Genomic DNA, 23,352 nt, shown 5'->3' with positions numbered 1-23,352 from the left:
AATTGCTTTACAAACAGATAAACTGGTCAAATTGGCCAACATAAGTGATGTGAAATTATATTCGCTACAATATTTTGATGCATAGTTTACTAGCATGAAACAAGCGTTTTGACAGCTCTCTCATTACACGACTGTTTAAATGAATCCCCGTGATAAAACGGATGACCTACTTCGAGCTTGTTTTGAAGTGTAGAATGGGGGCACAACACGCGGAATCGTTCTCCAGTGGAAGCGAAACCACATAAGGTTTCAATAACAAAAGAATGAGAAACTCCCTCAAACAAATTGTCGAACGCCCCCCTCTCCTCCCAACGGCCGCAAGCCGGCTGGTTTTACTTGATGCTCTGTCTGGTCTCTTGTCTCCAGCGCTAGGCTACCCGTGGTCAGGAATAGCAACAGTAGCAGCAGGATGGGCCGCCTTCTTTCAACGCTTTACGTCACATTCAGCTTCCTAGTAAGGGAATTCAAATAGAATACAGCCCCATCTTCCCGCAACACTGACAAGGTCAGCGACCAAGGACCACATACCACATTTGGGGATAGACCGCGCCTATATTCGCAAAAGGTAATATGCGTTCCTGAAAGTTATGCGTGATGGAATAACACTTACGAAGCTGCCCGTGCGTTTTTTTTGTCCTACAATGTAACGCTTTGCTTCGTCAGCATTGAGAGAGCTGCTTGGTCATCGGGGCAAGAATAGCCTACAACACGTAGGCTTAATGATTTATAAAACAAACAATCGGCTGGATTTTGAATTATATTATGTTTCAGTTTGAAATTCACATATATTGTGCGTAATCACGGAGTTAACCCAATGTGGCACCGACAGACATGTTCTTCGTTACACTTAGAATACTCCCAAGATTGTGCGAATGGTGCTTATAGACTACAGTAGTCTAGAGAATTATGAGTACTTTTTAATGTAGGCCCAGTGTAAATTATGGTATGCATATTTGGCTGGTTCCATCCGGTTTGTATCAGCAGCACACGCACACAGAGTATCTGACCACACGGATTAGGATCTACACGCGCGTAGCGCATCCTCGTTTGAGTCATCGCTGATCAATCAGTTGGTCTATTGTACATCTCTCTTCTCATCACGTGCGTCTCGATACCTAATGTGAAGTAGCCATTTTCCCACTGAGAGATGACACAGTTACTAAATCCTACTAGTCTATTATTATCTAAGCATCTGATTTGAAGGTTTTTCCTTAAGCAGGTTTGGGCCAAGCAGAGGATGTTTCACTCCCTGGGTCAGCTGGTGGGCTTTAAATATAACACCGGTCAGTCACATTTGGCCTGCCTTGTTTCCACCTTGATTTGATATAGGGAAGGGAAAGGGGGATATTTAGCATGAGATAAACCTGTTTTTTACTAAATGACCTGCGAAGTCTGCCTGGTTCTTGGGTAATGCGAGATGTTATGGGAAATTGGGCAATTTATGACTTGCATTGTTGAAAGAAATGTAGACAAAGAACAATGGGCCATAGATCTGGCTATGTGCACAATTGATTATGAATTAATAATGCACTTGAGGTGTTTTTACGTTCCTCCCCAGGTCATACTTTGCTCTTTGCTCTATGGTAGGCCCATTGGAGAAGTTCTGGTACTGGCGTAGGCTGGTTCTGCCTCTGGTACTGCACTACTTTCTTTGGGTTACTAAAGGCAGGGTAGTATGTAGACATTGCAGACATGATAATCCTTTGTAGCATTGGTGTACTGTAACCCACATATGGTCCTCTCCACTTTGTTCAGCCACCACTTCATAGTTGACCTGGCAGATGGCTAGGAACCATTAAAATCCCAATAGAAATGGTGCATGCTAGTGCGCTAGTCTATGTAGCTAAATAATACATGGATGGTTATTTTCATGCTTAGCTGACTCATCTCCACAGCCCTTTGTCATCAGCCTCGTAGCCTCACCATTCATCTCCATCTGACTTCCCAACCCCTCTGCTGATAAATCAGTTTTATAGACAGCCTACTCACTGGGGGAAAGGGTTTGTAATCTGGACTAAAACAAGCCGTGACCAGCCAGCCATCGTCAGCAGCCCGTAGGCCGTCATTCACTGGTGTGATTAGGGTAATATGACTTCTGACTCGATCCTAAATACTGGTCTGTTGTCATAGCCCTCAAGCCACATTCATTGTCCTCTGCACTAATGTGGTTCACTGGTTTCATGTCAACAAAAAGCAGTGTTCCCCCTGAGCATGTGGGTAGAAAATCAAACCTTAGGGCTGCTGAGTTGCTGAGGTTTTAGCCCTTATGTGTTACAATAATTCCCAAACAAGTTTGTGGTGTTGACATGGTATTTACAAAGCAGTAGTTATGATTATTGTTGCGCACACAATAGTGACGGGGAAAAAATCCATAGAGTTGCATTTCGCATTATTGTTTTGGACAAATATATAGATGTAATAATGATTTTCTAATCAGCGTTAGCTGGCACTAGTCAGCTGTACCTGCGCCAGAACTCTGGTATTGTTCATCCTTAAGCGTGTTCTCTATCTTCTTTTTAAATATTGAAATAACATGTTTCCAGCACTTTTATTTCCATGACTAATCAAAACAAATTTTCTCATGCTCTCTTGTCTCTGCAGCAGATTTAGTGAGCAATATGTTCCCATATGTTTGAACATTTGGAACATCAAATCGTATCGAATCGCAATACATATAGAATTATGAGAATCACAATACATATCGTATAAGCAGCTTACCGTAAATATCGTGATAATATTTCATGAGCTCTCTGGCAATTTCCAGCCCTAGTATACATGATGTTTAAAAAGTGCTTGCAATATTCAATATGATACCCTTTCCAGTATCCTACACCACAGAATATTAGGCATCCAAATGCAATTGATGTATACCCTGTAATATGTCAACTGGAGTCAGGTATGTATTAGGTTGCATACCTTCAGTAAGTCCCTAGCCTGGCACAAGAACCCTTGATCAACAACGTGGCTTAGGTGCTGTGTCCAGTGCTCCAGTCCCATGGTGCCGTCGTAGAAAACAGGGAGGGAAGTGGAGCTCAGACTGTAATCCCCTGTGAGTAGTTGAGCAGTCCTCTACAGCCGTAGCTTATTAAAATAAATTGTAAGAGACAGTTCATGTTCAGTCAGAGCCCAGTTTGTTTATGCTTTTTCTCCAGTTATGAATATCCTGTTTGGTGTTTACGTAGCCTAACACTTACTCAGTGGTCCCCTTTGACCCCCTCTCAAACAAATACTTGGATTAAATATCCCTCAAATCAATGTAAGCTAATTAAAAATTGTTTGTTGTAGAAGAATTTAGAAGAATCCTCTATACACCATTATCAAAATACTAAAACTTTACTCTTAAAATGTGTTGTAACGTCGTTCGTCTGTTGAATGAAGAGAGTCAGACCGAAATGCAGCGTGTAGGTTACTCATGACTTTAATGAATGAAAAGGTACATGAAATAACTGAATACGAAAACAACAAACGAAACGTGAAACTAATTACAGCCTATCTGGTGACTACTACACAGAGACAGGAACAAACACCCACAAAATACAACGCGAACTCAGGCTACCTAAATACGGTTCCCAATCCGAGACAACGAGAATCACCTGACTCCAATTGAGAATCGCCTCAGGCAGCCAAGCCTAACTAGACACACCCCTAATCATACACAATCCCAATTAATACAAACCCCAATACGAAACACAACATATAAACCCATGTCACACACTGGCCTACCCAAACATATACCAAAAACACAAAATACAATGACCAAGGCGTGACAGGTGTAATATGTCATGTTTTCCCATACCATTACTTAGGCGTTGACGCTGCAGCAAATATTGGCATGGATTAACAGGTTGGTTCTTGGCACTGGCAGCACTGGATGTTGCTCGGGGGCCATGACACTCTGCCTAGACAGAAATCACCACTTGATTTAGCTCGCTCTGTGCGCCAGGAGGGAAGGGCTGGCACTTAAAGACCAATGGAACGGTTCCAAAAGTTACACCACCTACCTGGCGTGCTGGGTGAGCTAAAACAATCGCACCTGCTGACTATGCACAAACACCGCTCAAGGCCTTCCATGGTAATTAAAGGTACTTACTTAGCAGCTGAAGATATGTCTAATAAGTAGTCTAAGTGGGTGTGGTTAACTGGTAGATGGTATATTAGTCACCACCCATGCATTTGAACAAAATCAGCTTGGTAATGGGTTAAGAGAACCTGTAGTAAAAGGCACCCGGTAACACTTTACACCAAGTTGTTCTCATACCTGTGTAGTAACATGGTATTTACTCTTGTAATGCCATTATATTAACAGGTATATTGTTGCTCAAAATGTGTGTTTTGCCATTACCAGTTGTTCATGTAAGACTATTTTCTGTGTGTGTTGCCCTAGAAGTTAGAAAGCAGAAACTACAATAATAAGGTATCGGACACCTATTGATTATTTTCATAGAAAGACCCCTGACTGCTGGGCAGGGTGTGTCTACTCTGGCTGTCAATGTCCCCATTTGTCTCTCAGTAGTCTTTCTTCTATTGAGAAATCATTGAGGTTGTAGTTCCTGTTGCGTCTTTACTATACAGGTCTTCAAAGAGGCAACTGTATACTGGATCAGTGTTTCTGGTAGATTACTTTCCACCTTGATGAATGTTTATGTCAACGTTGAATGACTTTGTGTGACGTGAGAGTTGGCAGTTGTGGTTAATAATGAACTAGGTGTAAGAATACACTTTAGATACAGTACATGCATTACCTTAAGGTGACGTCGAGGTCAGGTGCCTGCTATCGAAAAGGCTTCAAGACCCTTCAACCCTGGCTTACACTTTTGACATGCCAAGTTCTAGAACTAATGTATTGAGAGAATGAGAGTTCATTTGTTTGCTTTCAGTTTGCTTTCATTATATAATTGAAACACATTCTTATTTTCATTGACGGCCTAGGAATGGTGGGTTAACTGCCTTGTTCAGGTGCAGAACGACAGATTCTATCTTGCAACATTACAGTTAACAAGTCCAACTTTAACCACCTGCCTCTCATTGCACTCCACGAGGAGACTGCCTGTTACGTGAATGCAGTTAGAAGCCAAGGTAAGTTGCTAGCTAGAATTAAACTTATCTTATAAAAAACAATCAATCAATCATAATCACTAGTTAACTACACATGGTTGATGATATTACTAGTTTATCTAGCGTGTCCTGCCTTGCATATAATCGATGTGGTGCGCATTTGCGAAAAAGGACTGTCGTTGCTCTATCGTGTACCTAACCATAAACATCAATGCCTTTCTTAAAATCAATACACAAGTATATTTTTTTAAACCTGCATATTTAGTTAATATTGCCTGCTAACATGAATTTTGTTTAACTAGAGAGATTGTGTCACTTCTCTTGCAACAGAGTCAGGGTATATGCAGCAGTTTGGGCCGCATGGCTCGTTGCGAACTGTGTTAAGACTATTTCTTCATAACAAAGACAGCCAACTTCGCCAAACGGGGGATGACTTAACAAAAGCGCAATAGCGAAAAAAGCACAGTCCTTGCACGACTGTACCTAACCATAAACGCCAATGCATTTCTTAAAATCAATACACAGAAGTATATATGTTAAACCTGCATATTTAGCTAAAAGAAATCCAGGTTAGCAGGCAATAATAACCAGGTGAAATTGTGTCACTTCTTTTGCGTTCATTGCACGCAGAGGCAGGGTATATGCAACAGTTTGGGCCTCCTGGCTCAATTTGCCAGAATTTTACGTAATTATGACATAACATTGAAGGTTGTACAATGTAACAGCAATATTTAGACATAGGGATGCCACCCGGAACGGTTCCGTGTTTCACTGAAATAATAAACGTTTTGTTCTCGAAATGATAGTTTCCGGATTCGACCATATTAATGACGAAAGGCTCGTATTTCTGTGTGTTATTATGTTATAATTATGTCTATGATTTGATATTTGATAGAGTGGTCTGACTGAGTGGTGGTAGGTAGCAGCAGGCTCGTAAGCATTCATTCAAATAGTACTTTAGTGCGCTTTCCAGCAGCTCTTCGCTGTGCTTCAAGCATTGGGGCGGCAGGGTAGCCTAGTGGTTAGAGCATTGCACTAGCAACCGGGAGGTTGCAAGTTCAAACCCCTGAGCTGACAAGGTACAAATCTGTCATTCTGCCCCTGAACTGGCAGTTAACCCACTGTTCCTAGGCCATCATTGAAAATATAAAAAAATTCTTAACTGACTTGCCTAGTTAAATAAAGGTAAAATATATATATTTTTAAATGGAGCTGTTTATGACTTCAAGCCTATCAACTCCCTAAATTAGGCTGGTGTAACCGATGTGAAATGGCTAGCTAGTTAGCGGGGTGCGCGCTAATAGCATTTTAAACATCACTCGCTCTGAGACTTGGAGTAGTTGTTCCCCTTGCTCTGCAAGGGCCGCGGATTTTGTGGAGCGATGGGTAACGATGCTTCGAGGTTGGCTGTTGTCGATGTGTTCCTGGTTTAACGTATTTAACGTATTGTCACGCCTGAACCTTAGAGATCCTTTTTATTCTCTATTTTGGTTAGGTCAGGGTGTGACTAGGGTGAGTAGTTTAGTTCTTTCCTTTCTATGTTGGCCTGGTATGGTTCCCAATCAGAGGTAGCTGTCTATCGTTGTCTCTGATAGGAGATCATATTTAGGCAGCCTTTTCCCACTGGGTTTTTGTGGGATCTTGTCTATGTATAGTTGCCTGCGAGCACTACATTGGCTTCACGTTTAGTTTTTGCGCTTTATTGTTTTCTGTGGATTTCATCAAATAAACATGTGGAACTCTATGCACGCTGCGCCTTGGTCCATTAATTCAGCCAACGTTCGTGACACATATTGCACTTTTACTTTCTTCTCCAAAACTTTGTTTTTGCATTATTTAAACCAAATTGAACATGTTTCATTATTTATTTGGGGCTAAATAGATTTTTATTGATGTATTGTATTAAGTTAAAATAAGTGTTCATTCAGTATTGTTGTAATTGTCATAATTACAAATACATGTAAAAATCTGGCCGAATAATCGGTATCGGCGTTGAAAAATCATAATCTGAACCGAGGGCACACTGATATTTTATTGATGACCTTATGAGCTTTGTATGAATTCATCACCCAGTGTCTGGTGGAAAGCAGCCGGCAAAGTTACTGTCTTTTGTCGTGACTTTGTACAAGACTCTCTGGCTGTTGTTTAGAGAACATTGGTGCTGTGAGGTAAAACAAAAATGGGGTTGGGGGAATATGTTTAATTGTCACATACAGTGAAATGTGTTGCTTTAACAGGGTCAGCCATAGTAGTACGGCGCCCCTGGAACAAATTAGGGTTAAGTGCCTTGCTCAAGGTCACATTGACAGGTTTTACACCTTTTTCAGCTCAGGTATTCGAACCAGCGACATTTAGAGATGGTAGAGTAGACATTTCTTTTGACTTCTGCTCTGGAGATGTTCTCCCTGAATTGATGTGATCAATAACTGCTCTCCATTTTGTTCTCCTGGAAAGTCCCCTTTACAAGCACTCATCTTCTCCCTCTCTATCAGTCTATTTGCTCTCCATCTCTTCCTCATGTCTTCCTCTCCCACAGGCTATTCAGACCACATAATCAGGTATTGTATGATGCTTATGAAAACACTTGGCTCAAATCTCCTTGTCAGTTTCATCCAAGGTGACACAAGATTCCTTGAAGACTAGACTGTCACAGGAGTGGCCTGTACCTGCCTGAAGGCCTGTGGATACACAAACCAGAGTACGGCATGGCGACGTTAGTGACCTCGCAATGCCTGAATGCCATTCATACCTCTGTGCAAGGGCCCAACAAGAAACTTCTACACTGCCAGTTTTACATTTAGGCAGTGACTAGATATGAGAAAAATGTACGTGTTTTTTTAATCATTGTTTTACTTCAACTCTACGACGGTGGCAAATGGAGTAGCTGCTATTTATATATAAAACCAAAATTATAACACAATGTCAATGGACAAAAGGGTGATTATCCTGTAAATTGCACAGCTCAAAACCGCAACCAGCCTCAGAGAGGCTCTATATTTACTAAAATTGTTCTGTCAGCGTGGTGCCAAGATAGCTCTGAGTAGGTTACCTATCCATTTTTGTTTTCACTCTGCACACTCTATCCTACATAATCCTGTTGGGTGTACCAAGAGACACAAAGCCACCAATCCTGCTCGTCATGTGGCTCATGGGCAGTCAGTCGTGTTGCTCCAGGTCGTGCATTGTGTCCGTTAACTCAGTTACACGTCTTCTCTGTGTCAGGCTCCATGGTTACTCAACGTAGTTCACCTGAAACAGAACACAGACAGATTCACACACACACACACACACACACACACACACACACACACACACACACACACACACACACACACACACACACACACACACACACACACACACACACACACACACACACACACACACACACACACACACACACACACACACACACACACACACACACTATTGTGTTACATGCTTTGATCAGCTTGTCATTGAGATAATTCAATTAGAGGAATGCTGTTGTAGTTGTTGGCTGCCTGCCTCTGCATTCTAATTCTAAGGCTCCATTGTCCATTTAACCTTCCCTGAAGTTTAAGATAACAGGAGTGTTTTGAGCACAGGTAGACCTAAGGTAGGCACACTGTTTGCTCAGTTCAACAACGGGCAAGGACAGGCATCTGGGGTGCCTTGTGTTTGGCTTAGTCGGGATACATCCCTCTGGTTGGGTGGGACTGTGGTTGGTTGTCTCTGGCTGTGAAAGCATCTGCCCATCCCTCTGTATCAGCTGCTATTCTGAGACACCAAACAGAGGAAAGACACATTACAGAGGACACATGATGACATCATGGGGACAGGGGGGAAACTACTGTGGAGCACAAATAATGAATAAACCTCTATTGAAAAACAGTAGGCTCATGTATGTCAAATAGCGTAAACAAACTTGTTTTGTTTACTCACAGAAAGTTTTTTATTGTGCGTGACCGCACATTTTTGTGTGACTTATCATCGCTTACACTGTGTGTTTTGGTATTGTCAGTATACTATTCAGATTTATAAACCTAAGCAGCTTATGAGTCCTGAGACCATGTTATGCATTGTCGTCACGTTTAATCAATCAGCCCCACTATCAACCCCAGACAATAATCAGATTAAACTTTATTACCATATGGATGTTTTGAAAAAATAGACAATCTCTTGAGTTTAATTAAAAGAGCAACACGTGGGAATATGCACAGAGGATTATACAGTATATTTGAGAGATTAGCAAAACTTTTAGCTTAAGTTAGAATTGTAAAAAAACCAAATGTAAGTCAAGCACCTGAACAGAGTGACGGGAAGATGCCCAGAATGCCTCTGTAAGAATACATGTTCAGGACCACTTCACCCTCCGTTAAGACCTCATAATACAGGTCACAAATACTCCTGGTGTCTGTTAAATAACAACCGTGTTTACATAGTTGTGATGAAACAATACCTTTATTTAGAAAAGCTAGGCTGGAGGTATTCCTTACCTAAACAATGTTGTGTGTGTGTGTCAGAAGTCATGTAGTAGTTATAAACCAGCTGATAAAATCTCAAATTTCAACTACTATCAGTTTTAGCATTAAACTAAAATAGACTTTTTAATGTCTTTATAGTGACGTTGAGCATGCACGGACCAACTGTCAAGTGTCTTCACTGACATTTCCAACCTTTCCCTGACCGAGTCTGTAATACCTACATGTTTCAAGCAGACCACCATAGTCCCTGTGCCCAAGGAAGCGAAGGTAACCTGCCTAAATGATTACCGCCCCCTGGCACTCATGTCGGTAGCCATGAAGTGCTTTGAAAGGCTGGTCACGGCTCACATCAACAGCATCCTCCCGGACACCCAAGACCCCACTCCAATTTGCATACCGCCCCAACAGATCCACAGATGACACAATCTCAATCACACTCCACACTGCCCTTTCTCACCTGGACAAAAGGAACACCTATGTGAGAATTCTGTTCATTGACTACAGCTCAGTGTTCAACACCATAGTAACCACAAAGCTAAAGACTCTGGGTCTAAACACCTCCCTCTGCAACTGAATCCTGGACTCCCTGACGGGCCACCCCCAGGTGGTAAGAGTAGGGAACAACATGTCTGCCACGCTGATCCTTAACACTGGGGCCCCTCAGGGGTGTGTACTCAGTCCCCTCCTGTATTCCCTGTTCACCCACGACTGCGTGGCCAAACACGACTACAACACCATCATTAAGTTTGCTGACGACACAACAGTGGTAGGCCTAATCACCGACAACGATGTGACGGCCTATAGGGAGGAGGTCATACAACTGTCAGTGTGGTGCCAGGACAACAACCTCAACCCTCAATGTGAGCAAGACAAAGGAGCTGATCGTGGAGTACTGGAAAAGGCGGGCCGAACAGGCCCCCATTAACATTGATGTGGCTGTAGTGGAGCGGGTCGAGAGTTTTAGGTTCCTTGGTGTCCACATCACCAACGGACTATCGTGGTCCAAACATACCAAGGCAGTCGTGAAGAGGGCACGACAAACCCTTTTTTCCCCCTCAGGAGACTGAAAAGATTTGGCGTGGGTCCCCAGATCCTCAAAAGGTTCTACAGCTGTACCATCGAGAGGATCCTGGCCGGTTGCATCACCGCCTGGTATGGCAACTGCTCGGCATCTGACCGTAAGGCACCACACAGGGTAGTGCATCACTGGGGCCAAGCTTCCTGCCATCCAGGACCAATATAATAGGCGGTGTCAGAGGAAAGCCATAAAATTGTCAGAGACTCTAGTTTCCCAAGTTATAGACTGTTTTCTCTGCTACCGCCTGCCAAGTGGTACCAGAGCGCCAAGTTTAGGACCAAAAGGACCCTCAACAGCTTCTATCCCCAAGCCATAAGACTGCTGAAGATTTCATAAAATCGCCACCGGACAATTTACATTGACATTGCTGCTGCTCGCTGTTTGTTTGTTTTCTATGCATCGTCACTTCGCCCCCACCTGCATGCACAGATTACCTCAACAAGCCTGTACCCCCTCACACTGACTCGGTACCTGGGCCCCCTGTATATAGCCTCCACACTGACTCGGTACCTGGGCCCCCTGTATATAGCCTCCACACTGACTCGGTACCTGGGCCCCCTGTATATAGCCTCCACACTGACTCGGTACCTGGGCCCCCTGTATATAGCCTCCACACTGACTCGGTACCTGGGCCCCCTGTATATAGCCTCCACACTGACTCGGTACCTGGGCCCCCTGTATATAGCCTCCACACTGACTCGGTACCTGGGCCCCCTGTATATAGCCTCCACACTGACTCGGTACCTGGGCCCCCTGTATATAGCCTCCACACTGACTCGGTACCTGGGCCCCCTGTATATAGCCTCCACACTGACTCGGTACCTGGGCCCCCTGTATATAGCCTCCACACTGACTCGGTACCTGGGCCCCCTGTATATAGCCTCCACACTGACTCGGTACCTGGGCCCCCTGTATATAGCCTCCACACTGACTCGGTACCTGGGCCCCCTGTATATAGCCTCCACACTGACTCGGTACCTGGGCCCCCTGTATATAGCCTCCACACTGACTCGGTACCTGGGCCCCCTGTATATAGCCTCCACACTGACTCGGTACCTGGGCCCCCTGTATATAGCCTCCACACTGACTCGGTACCTGGGCCCCCTGTATATAGCCTCCACACTGACTCGGTACCTGGGCCCCCTGTATATAGCCTCCACACTGACTCGGTACCTGGGCCCCCTGTATATAGCCTCGTTATTCTTATTGTGTTACTTTGTATTATTACTTTTTTATTTTAGTCTACGTGGTCAATATTTTCTTCTTCTTGAACTGCACTGTTGGTTAAGGGCTTGTAAGTAAGTATTTCACAGGAAAGTATACACTTGTTGTATTCGGCACATGTGACAAATGAGATTTGATTTGAGTAACTGTCTTCATTCACGTTTTCCTTTTTCCTTCTGAGAGGTCAACCAATCACAGCACATGGCGACTAGTTTAGCTAATTGCCTGCCATTGACAGCTGAGACAGGGCTGAATATGAATGAGGCCCCACAGCAGTTCAATCTGATCTGGCCACGTCTTGATGAGAGACAGAGACTGATATAATTTATTGATGCCACTGCACCATGTTGTTGTCATGGAGCCTGTTTTACAGCCACTCTTGAGATTGAAATGGGAGGTTCTAGTTTTAGTGTTTTTGTGCCCTTCTGGTTTGGTTGGAACTTCAACCACTTTCCTCAACACTTTACCTTGAATTTTTTTTTTTTTACCTTCATTTACTTAGGCAAGTCAGTTAAGAACAAATTATTATTTTTTTAATAGAGTTAGTGTGCTATGGGTCGCTTTTAGACGTATGTGTCTCCCTTCAATCTTCTAACCCACCTAATCAAAGCCATGCCATACCCCTTTTAAGCTTTATCGTCTCTAGAGTATGGCTGTGCATGTTTTGCTAAACTACGATAATCCCATTTGAATAAGCTTTTACTTGTGATGTTGAAATGCTTTCAAAAGCCAGGGGTTAGTTGTGTCATGTCAACGTATGTGAAATCAGAATTATATAATTGATGCAATATTTTTGTTGTTGTTGATTAAGCTCATTGGATCACGGAGGCACATATCAATATCACTCATCAGGTGTTGTAGATTGTGTGCCTGGAACTAAGCAGCTGCCTCTTACCCATGATATCTCTTGAACAATTTAGAAAGTGTGTATGTGTGGTGTATGTGTTTATATACGATCAGAGACATGTTTGCTTTGTCAATAAAGACAAGTGATCTTGGTCACTGCTGCCCATACCCCTCTCTCCTGTCACACCAGGGGGATACCCTCAAGGTGAAAAGTGGGTGGGGCAAGGGCTGGTCTGGTTTCAGGTAGAAACTCAACCTTGTGACAAGGGTGATTAACTCTGTTAGTGTGTGTGCGCCCACGTGCATTCTGGAGCTGAGATTTGGTCTTATGACCCAACAGTCAAGAGATTAAATGACAAAAGGGACATGGCCTCAACCGGTGGGAAACAATAGGGCATACACTTAAAACATGCCATTGTCAATGTGGTATTGGTGTTAGCTACAATTGTCTCCAAACAACCTTTAACCTGAATATAGTGCGTAATGGTCCACATAAGTGGTCCACCTTATGTGGGAGAGAATAGTCCACAAGTAGTCCACATATGAGACCTTTTTTATTACACATTTTTTATAAATTACACTTTTTATTTGTGTTTCAAGCCTAAGTTTACAGTACAGAAATTCATCTTAGAAGGAATGGAGACGTCATTATCATCATTATTGTTCAGTTCCCCAACCAAGAGAGCTTTTCAACGGTTTCTCTTCCTCTTCATATTTCCCCTGTACCAACCCTCTTTCCTCTTCATATTTCCCTGTACCGACATTCTCTTTCCTCTTCATATTTCCCCTGTACCGACCCTCTCTTCCTCTTCATATTTCCCCTGTACCAACCCTCTCTTTCCTCTTCATATTTCCCCTGTACCGACCCTCTCTTCCTCTTCATATTTCCCCTGTACCGACCCTCTCTTTCCTCTTCGTCTTTCCCCTGTACTGACCCTCTCTTTCCTCTTCATGTCTCCCCTGTACCGACCCTCTCTTTCCTCTTCATATTTCCCCTGTACCGACCCTCTGTTCCTCTTCATATTTCCCCTGTACCGACCCTCTCTTTCCTCTTCGTCTTTCCCCCTCCAGTAAACAGTGAGTGCTGAGAGCCAGCCGGGCCAGAGATGCCACCCCCTGCGGCAGGCCCCCCAGCAGTGACCCCTCCGGACGGGGGCTGGGGCTGGGCCGTGGTGCTGGGATCCTTCATCTCTATCGGCTTCTCCTACGCCTTCCCCAAGGCCATCACCGTCTACTTCAAGGACATCCAGAAGATCTTCGATTGCTCCTACAGCCAGATAGCATGGATCTCCTCCATCATGCTGGCCGTCATGTACGCAGGAGGTAAGACCAAGACAAGAAGTTGGTGTTCAGGTAGTCTCTTGAGGAAGTCGTCTGATTTGTTAAGAAGCGTTGGGTTTCTGTATATGTCGTGCCCTGAGATTATCCTCACCATGTGACCTGTCCAGGGAAAACTCAGGCCCTAAGTATGGGGCAAGGTACCTGTTCTGATCTGATTGTGTGTCTCCTATGAGAACCTATGGCCATATTTAAATTGACATTCAAGAAGAACACACGGTTTCTGTGACTAGTCATAAGCGTATTTTAGTAGTAATGCATCACTTTCTCCTTCTCAGCATGACTTTACCCCTCACTAGGTTACCCGATAGGCACCTTGCTTGGCAGTGCCACGCTGGCCATCTGTTAGCGGATGCCATCCTATCCAGTCATTTCTAATGGTTGCTGTCAACAGGGTGTGTTGTATCCTAGACCGTTGTTGTGAGGATGGTGACAGTGATGGTCAGTTGGCCATAGAGAGCCAAGGACACCCAATACCATCCTCTATATGTGACAAGCCTGTACAAGGCACTTGTCCCTCATTAAAATGTTTAGTGTAATTCATTCATATTGATCTCTGAGCAAAGGGGAGAACAGAGCTTCATCAGCTATTCATTAAACACCTGCTCTCTTGTCCTATGTGTTTGCACCAGCTGTAGGCTGATAAAGCAATTGTCCATTCAGTGTTTAATGCATTCTTTATTTCTACAAGCAACGGACAGCCCAGTGCGGTATATGCTGCTCTCTGGAATAACATGGCGGAAAAACAATCACGCATCACCAAATATTTACCCCAACCAGAGAGCTGCTTATTGAGGGTGTTTGTCCTCTTGGAAGAGGAAGGAGACTTGTGGCTCTTTTACAACGTACCTGCTGTTTTCACACCGCCTGCTGTCTGTGCTGTTGACGCAACTGCCACCTCCACCACGAGTTCAGAGGTCAGACACTTACTGAATTCTCCAGGGCAGTCATCAGGCAGACAGACTCCCTAACTGATAAGATAGCTGTGCCACTTATGATTCCTATTGGGCCGAATCACAGAGCAAACAAACTGGAAATGCTTGCCATATCCTCAAACATCAGGATATGCCAATGTGTGGCTCTTGCTGATTTCAAACAGCAGCCAACCTATTTTTGATGATGAACGGCCTCACACACATATAATTAGATACGACCACAAATGCGCAACAACTGGAAGTGAAGGCAACTATTCCATATCTTCTTGGATGTTTGTCTCTATAGCCCAGGGTGTAACACAGACACTGAGATTAATGATTAGTAATGATGATGATGGGTACAGAAAAGAGACCAAAGGGAAATATTGTGAAATATTGCACACTATTGCATCATCTACATGCCTACTGCAGATGTCATGTTCTCCCGTCCCTCCCTTCTAGCCTGGCTGAGTGTCGCTCTGCAGTGACGTGCTAATATGGAGGCTGTGTGTGTGTGTGTGTGTGTCAGTGTTGGATCAATGTCACTAATCCACACAGAGAGAGGGAGAGTTCACCTTGACTAGGCTAGGCAGCATGGCTACATACAGTACCTTCCTCTGTTGACAGTCAGCACAGCAGAGCTCTCTCACGGCCAGGCACATTAGCCTCAATGCTAACTGAACTGTCCAGAAGAAATATGGCTAGCTAAGCTGTGTTAGTAGTCGATCAACCACTGATAGAATTCATGTTTGCGTCCCTATATGACTGCTCTGGAAAACAACTCTAAGCTTCATATATCAGCGCTTTATTCCGTAATGAGAGAGACATTAATATGTATGATGGATTGCAAACATCAGTTTCCTGCATAGTCAGCTATCTTGACGGTTTATCAACCTTTTCTTTTCCAACCTCACAAATCAGGGAGCGGTATACAAATGTGTTACACAAACTTCCATCTTTCTGCTGTCTAGCTTTTATGTCCTGTGAAATAAATCACAGCTGGAAGGGTAAATGACGGGTGTACCCATCCTCTTGTAGGTATTTGTTTCCATGATTGAGCCCATATTTTGCCTCAAGTCTAGACACAAGCAACATTAAGTTATGGTATCTGATCATACTTCAATAAAATGTTTTATTAATGAACCGAAGGATGTTTGGTAGGGGCTGAGATACAGTATGTTCAAAGATGCCATGTTGAATGTCAATAGTAGTCAAATTGTTTGTCCTTATAGTTACTGTCAAAACAAACTCCTAATTTCCTTTTGGTAACCTGGAAAGTGTGTCCAGCTATTGCAGCAATTAAACTTCACTTATGAATTCCTTTTTAAAAGGAGCTAATATGAAACCTCAAGGGCTCCCTCCACTTGGCCTATCCAGGTTTCACCACCAGACTCAGGAGAATACTGATAAGTGCTCTGTATGCAAACGAGGAGGGCTCCTCTCCTCAAGGTCGGAAAAAGATTCACGCAGAGCAAATGAAGTCAGGCGACTTCTTCCCCAACCTGTTTTTAAATAGCACCAGTCCCCGAGTCCGACACAGATATGGCACCTCATCTGCTTGCTAATGGGGGCATTATTCAAAAAAGGGGAAAATCTTTCATTACTCTTATCGTTTCTTATTCAATTTACTCTTCCTTTTGTTTAACGTCTGTCATGGAAGGGGACATTGTGACATGCCATAGAAGCAGAGTCATGCCTCACCCTATCAGGTAATGGAGACCAGAGGTTCAAACAGAACAGGACTTTAGAAATACAAAAGGACAAAGTTTCCCTCAACAACAACTTTTAGACATTTGACAAGGACACAATTTACAAGGAATTGCTTGGACCTTTCAGACTGATGTACTATCAATGACCATAGAGAGGGTTCAATAACAGGGGTTGACCCACTAAAACCAACATCTGCTAAGATTCCCTTCCTGCCCGTTGTCTTGTGTTGTATGCCTCTAAGAAGAAGTTGTGTGGCAAGCCCTTATTGAAGGTAACAAGGAAATGGAAAGTGCAGTGTGGCATAGTAGCGCGATGCTGGTCGGCCCCACTCAACTCATCTGTGCGTTTTCTACCAATATCAAGTGCTTACTGTTACTCATGGAAAATTGTGAATTACAGAGAAACTGAGCTGAGGGACAAATGGGCCATGGAGCCAAGGTCTTCAGCTCACTTCAAGGTGTGTGTGTATCATAGTTCATGATTCCCCCACTTTTCAGATATGAAAACATTGCATTGCAGTGCACTTTCAGCAAATATAACTGGGGATGCTCCAATTCAACAGAGTCCATTTACGTTAACCAGCATTCTCTCGCTGTCACATATGAAACCTATCTATGCCCATACAGTGTGTATTCATACAGTCAGTGTCTATTATCCACTTCATAAGATAACTGGTTGCCACGTTGGGTCTCTGTTTTGCATTAGCATGGCAGCTGTGCCTTGAAAGCTTATGAGACAGAGAGACCCATTGCGTGTCCAACCAGAGCTCAGTTCAATGTCTTCACTCAGCGTGTCGATGAGGCTTGACGGGCTTGATCGATTCTGACTCATTCCGTTTGACTAACACTCTCTGTTTGGCCCTCAGCTCTCAGTGCAACCTGTCCAAGGCTGACAGGCACCCATTGGTTAATTGTCTCGGTCCTGAGTTATATCCAAGACCTCACATGCACTCTGTGTCATTGGTCTTGCTGGTCCAACAGTACATGTATTGCTTGTCGTGATGGGATCTCTGATACATATGTAGCTAAGCTGGAAAATAACAGATGTTTAGTCAACGTGCTCTGCACTTATTGGCAATAAGGCCATTTGTTTGTTTGACTACTAAGATAATGCTGTGTTATACCCATGCCTGTTTGTTACTGATCTCTCAATGCAGCCCTCGCCCCCTTAAGAATACATGCAGAACACACAACACGATGTTGTACATTGTTTACCAGTATCAACAAGGTCTTGTTACAGTACCTCTATTTCCAGAGCTGGGAAGTTTCACGCTGTCTTTCAACGCTAACAAGCTTAAACCGTTAAGTAATCACGACATGATTACCCGAGTCTATAGCAGGCTGAATGTATGGGTTGGATGAAAGACCATGTTTTTAGTATCTCATTTGTTTCTCTTCCAGGTCCCATAAGCAGTGTACTGGTAAACACATATGGCTGCAGACCTGTCATGATCATGGGGGGAGTCCTGTCTTCTATCGGGTTGATATCCGCTTCCTTCTGCAACAGCGTGGTGGAGCTTTATGTTTGCATCGGTCTTATAGGAGGTAATTCAGATGTAATCCATTTCACCTCATTCAGAGTTAATTTGATTATAGTGTCAAACTCCTTAAGTGGCCGGTTGAAAATAGGCCTACAACTGATTCTGAGTTTTCCATTCTGTGTTTCACAAAGATCATAGTAAAAGACTATAGATACATTACAAGAGTACAGTTAAGCTTGATTTGTCAAATCGTTTAATGACCACTATCTGGCTACTTGAAGAAAATGTAAATTATTCCGAATGTGTACTTTATGCTCACTGTCATATATGCCTGAATTATCTTATCAAATAATTTTCTTGTTAGAAATGTATGTTTAAAAAAAAACTCTAAATCATATTATCCTCTCTCCTCACAAAGGCCTGGGCCTAGCCTTTAACCTTCAGCCAGCACTGACTATGATTGGCAAGTACTTCTATAAGAAGCGTCCCATCGCTAACGGAATAGCCATGGCCGGTAGCCCAGTGTTCCTGAGCAGCCTAGCCCCTTTCAACCAGTACCTGTTCAACTCCTTCGGCTGGAGGGGCAGCTTCCTCATCCTGGGGGGGCATACTGCTCAATTGCTGTGTGGCTGGCTCCCTGATGAGGCCCCTGGGGCCACCGCTGGGCAAGATCAAGAAGGATGAGGAGTTGGTCGTTGCCAAAACCGCCACCAAGAAGAAGGAGACGACCACTTGTTTGGGGACTGTCAACAAGTTCATTGACCTGTCGCTTTTCAAGCACCGCGGTTTCCTCATCTACCTGTCGGGCAACGTCATCATGTTTTTGGGCTTTTTCTCACCAATAGTCTTCCTGACGGCCTACGCCAAGGACATAGGCGTGGATGAGTACTCAGCCGCCTTCCTGCTCTCCATCCTGGCCTTCGTGGACATGTTTGCCCGGCCCTCCATGGGGCTCCTGGCCAACTCCAAGTGGATCCGGCCCAGGATCCAGTACTTCTTCAGCTTCGCCGTGCTCTACAACGGGGTGTGCCACATCCTCTGCCCCCTGGTGGAGAGCTACACAGGCCTGGTGGTGTATGCCATATTCTTTGGCTTTGCCTTCGGCATGGTCAGCTCGGTGCTGTTTGAGACCCTGATGGACCTGGTGGGGGCTCAGAGGTTCTCCAGTGCCGTGGGGCTCACCACCATTGTGGAGTGCTGCCCTGTCCTCATTGGTCCACCCCTGGCAGGTATGTCACTGATCTCTCAACTCATTACTACTTCATTCAGTTGTGAGACATTGCTTACTTTTTAAGCAGTTGATATGCCAAAGGAATAAATTAAAGTCACTCAATTATAGTTTTAAGGAGTGCTATTGCTTAGTAGTCATTCACTTGGTTTGATCTTGGTAATAGAGTTTGCTGACTTAGAGTGGAAAAGCAATATTACATTTTGGAATTCTTATAATATGTGCTTATTTGTCTAATTACAATAACAACAAATGGAAACTTAATTCTGTGATTATTGGTCCTTGACAAAATGCTTCATTTATTTGAGATAATGTTCCTCATTAAAGATCAGTAGACATGAAGAAACAGATAAAGGCATATTTGGAAATGCAGAAAATAGCGATATGACAGGCCTTCATCACATTTACCCTTTCTATGCTCTTATTTACAGGTAAACTGGTGGACATCACCAAAAACTACAAGTACATGTATTTCTGCTGTGGGGCTGTGGTGATCATGGCCAGCATTTGGCTGTTCATCGGCAACTTCATCAACTACAGACTCCTGGCCAAGGAGCGCAAGCAGGAGGAGATGTACAAACGGACTGAAACCGAGGACCCCGACCGGGACCAGGACCAAAAGGAGACAGACGGGGACGCCCAGGCCTTGGAGGACATGGTAGACCCCAAAGATGAGGACGCCATGCAGAGGGAGACCAACATCTAGAGCCCCTCCCTACTGCCAACCACACCCCGCTTCACCACCACCTTCACGTCCCCCTCTGCCACTATCAAACTGCAGACTGAGCTCCAGGGTTCCGCTCGGGGGCCTCCCCACATTGGCCCCTCTGTTTCCGAAACACTCAAACTGCCAGAGTAACAATGACAACCATGTTGTGGGATACTGCGAGGCGTATTGCTGGAGGAAGGGGTGACTGCCCTGACTACTACTCAGACATCAGACTAGCCGGAGATAATGGTGTAAGATACAGAACGCATGTTAGGAGGCCACAAGGCTTGGAATATGAGAAAGAAGCTTTTGTCGCGTATCTAGGAATCTGTGAAATGCGACCTGTTGACAGAAATCTAGTACTGCTCATGTATTTAGCATGTGCCACTAAACCTACCACACCAGCAGCCCAATTCAACTGTTCTGATTGAAATCAATACAGGTTAATATCCCAGCTTCCTATGCTGGGAGCTGACATGCGAGGATACATAATGTCCGTTAGTACCAAGGTTATGGTGAGAGACAGATATCGTTGCAACACAGGAACAGAGATGAGTTCATGGTTTGGTGGCTCCAGTGACCATGTATTATACTGTTCTTTAGCGCACTGTGTCAGTTGTGTTCGTTAGCTAAACCTGCACAACTGCCAAGCTTCTCATCTAACGATAACACACCCGCTGTTTTATTCACTATTGCATATTGCACATGGAGTCCGTATACGCTGCACTACGTCTAAACTGGCCATGTTTAGGCCTCGTCCAAAACAACAATGAAACAAATGCAATTTAATCATATTTAACGAGGTTGGATGTAAATTAGTTTTATTGGCTTGTGTTTCCAAGGGCCTTATTAAGAATACTTGATATTCACAATCAATATCATCTATAAATGTGCATATTGTTGGTTTATACCAAATAAAGAATCCATGAGCAATATAACCTATTCCTAGCCATTGTATTGATGTACGTATATACAGGGATATTCATTTTTGTAGTCAATGGTCATTTCTGGGTGTAGCTGTTTAACTTACACCAATGATACATTGCCTTACGTAAAGAATGCAACTAAGTTGTGTCAAATATACAGTACCAGTTAAAAGTTTGGACACACCTACTCATTCAAGTGTTTTTCTTTATTTTCTACATTGTAGAATAATAGTGAAGACATCAAAACTATGAAATAACACATATGGAATCATGTAGTAACCAAAAAAGGGTTAAAAAAATCAAAATATATTTTATACTTGAGATTCTTCAAAGTAGCCACCCTTTGCCTTGATGACAGGTTTTCAAACACTTGGCATCCTCTCAACCAGCTTCACCTGGAATGCTTTTACAACAGCCTTGAAAGAGTTTCCACATATGCTGAGCACTTGTTGGCTGCTTTTCCTTCCCTCTGCTGTCCAACCATCCCAAACCATCTCATTCGGGTTGAGGTCGGGTGTGGAGGCCAGTTCATCTGATGCAGCATCCCATCACTCTCCTTCTTGTTTAAATAGGTCTTACACAGCCTGGAGTTGTGCTGGGTCATTGTCCTGTTGAAAACAAATTATAGTCCCACTAAGCGCAAACCAGATGGGATGGCGTATCACTGCAGAATGCTGTGGTAACCATGCTGGTTAAGTGTGCCTTGAACTCTAAATACATCACTCACTGTGTCACCAGAAAAGCCTACTCTGCATCTCACAAAGACACAGTGGTTGGAACCAAAAATCTCAAATTTGGACTCATCAGACCAAATGACAGATTTCCACCGGTCTGATGTCCATTGCTCGTGTTTCTTGGCCCAAGCAAGTGTCTTCTTCTTATTGGTGTCCTTTAGTAGTGGTTTCTTTGCAGCAATTTGGCCTGATTTACGCAGTCTTCTCTGAACAGTTGATGTTGAGATGTGTCTGTTTCTTGAACTGAAACATTTATTTGGGCTGCAATTTCTGAGGCTGGTAACTCTTATCCTCTGCAGCAGAGGTAACTCTGGGTCTTCCTTTCCTGTGGCGGTCCTCATGAGAGACATTTTAATCATAGCGCTTGATGGTTTTTGGGACTGCACTTGAAGAAACGTTCAAAGTTCTTGACATTTTCTGAATTGACTGACCTTCATGTCTTAAAATAATGATGGATTCTCGTTTCTCTTTGCCTATTTCAGTTGTTCTTGACATAATATGAACTCAGTATTTTACCAAATAGGGCTATCTTCTGTATACCACCCCTACCTTGTGACAACACAACTGATTGGCTCAAAAGCATTAAGAAGGAAAGAAATTCCACAAATGAACTTTTAACAAGACACACCTGTTAATTGAAATGCATTATAGGATACTAGCGCATGAAGCTGGTAGAGAGAATGTCAAGAGTTTGCAAAGCTGTCATCAAGGCAAAGGGTGGCTACTTTGAAGAATCTCAAATATAAAATATATTTTGATTTGTTTAACACTTTTTTGTTTACTACATGGTTCCATATGTGTTATTTCATAGTTTTGATGTCTTCACTATTATTCTACAATGTAGAGAATATCCAAAATAAAGAAAAATCCTTGAACGAGTAGATGTGTCCAAACTTTTGACTGGTACTGTGTGTACATGAAAAAGTATTTATTGAAGTGTTATAGAAATGACCAAATTAACATGCCTATTGTGAAACGGTAAAACAGCTTCTTGTGTGACCTTCATTTTTAAGTACAGTATTTCTTCCTTTCAACTCTAACTCTCTGAAATGACTTTTTGAGGAAAGTTGTAGTAAGCATTATGTTTGCTTGAAGAATCTTGTCAGCAATTTCTATTAACATAATAATGAACAACGTTCATGTGCAGTACCGTATTTACACAATTCAAAGTAAGCTTCACTTAATTAATAATATCTATTTCACTGCACCACAAATGTCAATATGATTTGATATATGTTTAATTATAATTTGTGCAAATAATTACCTGAATTAACAGTAATTAACTATATAATGTTAAATGCAATATATTTTAATGTGCAATATACCATAACATTGTTTGACATTGATTCTAAATGTGCCGTTGGCTGGATGCCATCTACAGTGAAAATTATTTTATTTTATTTTTATTCTTAACATCCATCACTTCTTGTGTTCTGGTCAAATAGCTCAACACAGCTTGAAACAGATTTATACACTTGTTAGATTGTGGTAATTTGCTTACCGTCCCAATTTATGTGTAGCCTATTTCATATTTAGAAATATATTTTTTCATATCATTATGTGGTTCCTGGTAGTTTTTAACTTGACTGTGGGCTCGAATTACATTGGCAAGTGTCACTTGTTATCTGGCCTACTTTTCGCTTG

General features: G+C 43.1%; 1 protein-coding gene across 1 annotated transcript; it reads left to right on the top strand.

Annotated features, from left to right (window-relative positions):
* Nucleotides 1-364: 364 nt before the first annotated feature.
* LOC124014154 (monocarboxylate transporter 2-like) lies at nucleotides 365-21,218 on the top strand. Its single transcript, XM_046328904.1, is given in 6 exon segments — nucleotides 365-565; nucleotides 13,741-13,992; nucleotides 18,032-18,175; nucleotides 18,530-18,711; nucleotides 18,713-19,340; nucleotides 19,771-21,218. Coding segments are annotated over 5 exon segments (1,446 nt in total). The 5' UTR covers nucleotides 365-565; nucleotides 13,741-13,775; the 3' UTR covers nucleotides 20,046-21,218.
* The last annotated feature ends 2,134 nt before the right edge of the window (nucleotides 21,219-23,352 follow it).

This window comes from Oncorhynchus gorbuscha, linkage group LG25, assembly GCF_021184085.1.
Source record: "Oncorhynchus gorbuscha isolate QuinsamMale2020 ecotype Even-year linkage group LG25, OgorEven_v1.0, whole genome shotgun sequence".
NCBI lineage: Eukaryota > Metazoa > Chordata > Actinopteri > Salmoniformes > Salmonidae > Oncorhynchus > Oncorhynchus gorbuscha.
Note: the sequence above shows the minus strand (reverse complement) of the source record. Positions and strands in the feature narration are given on the sequence as shown.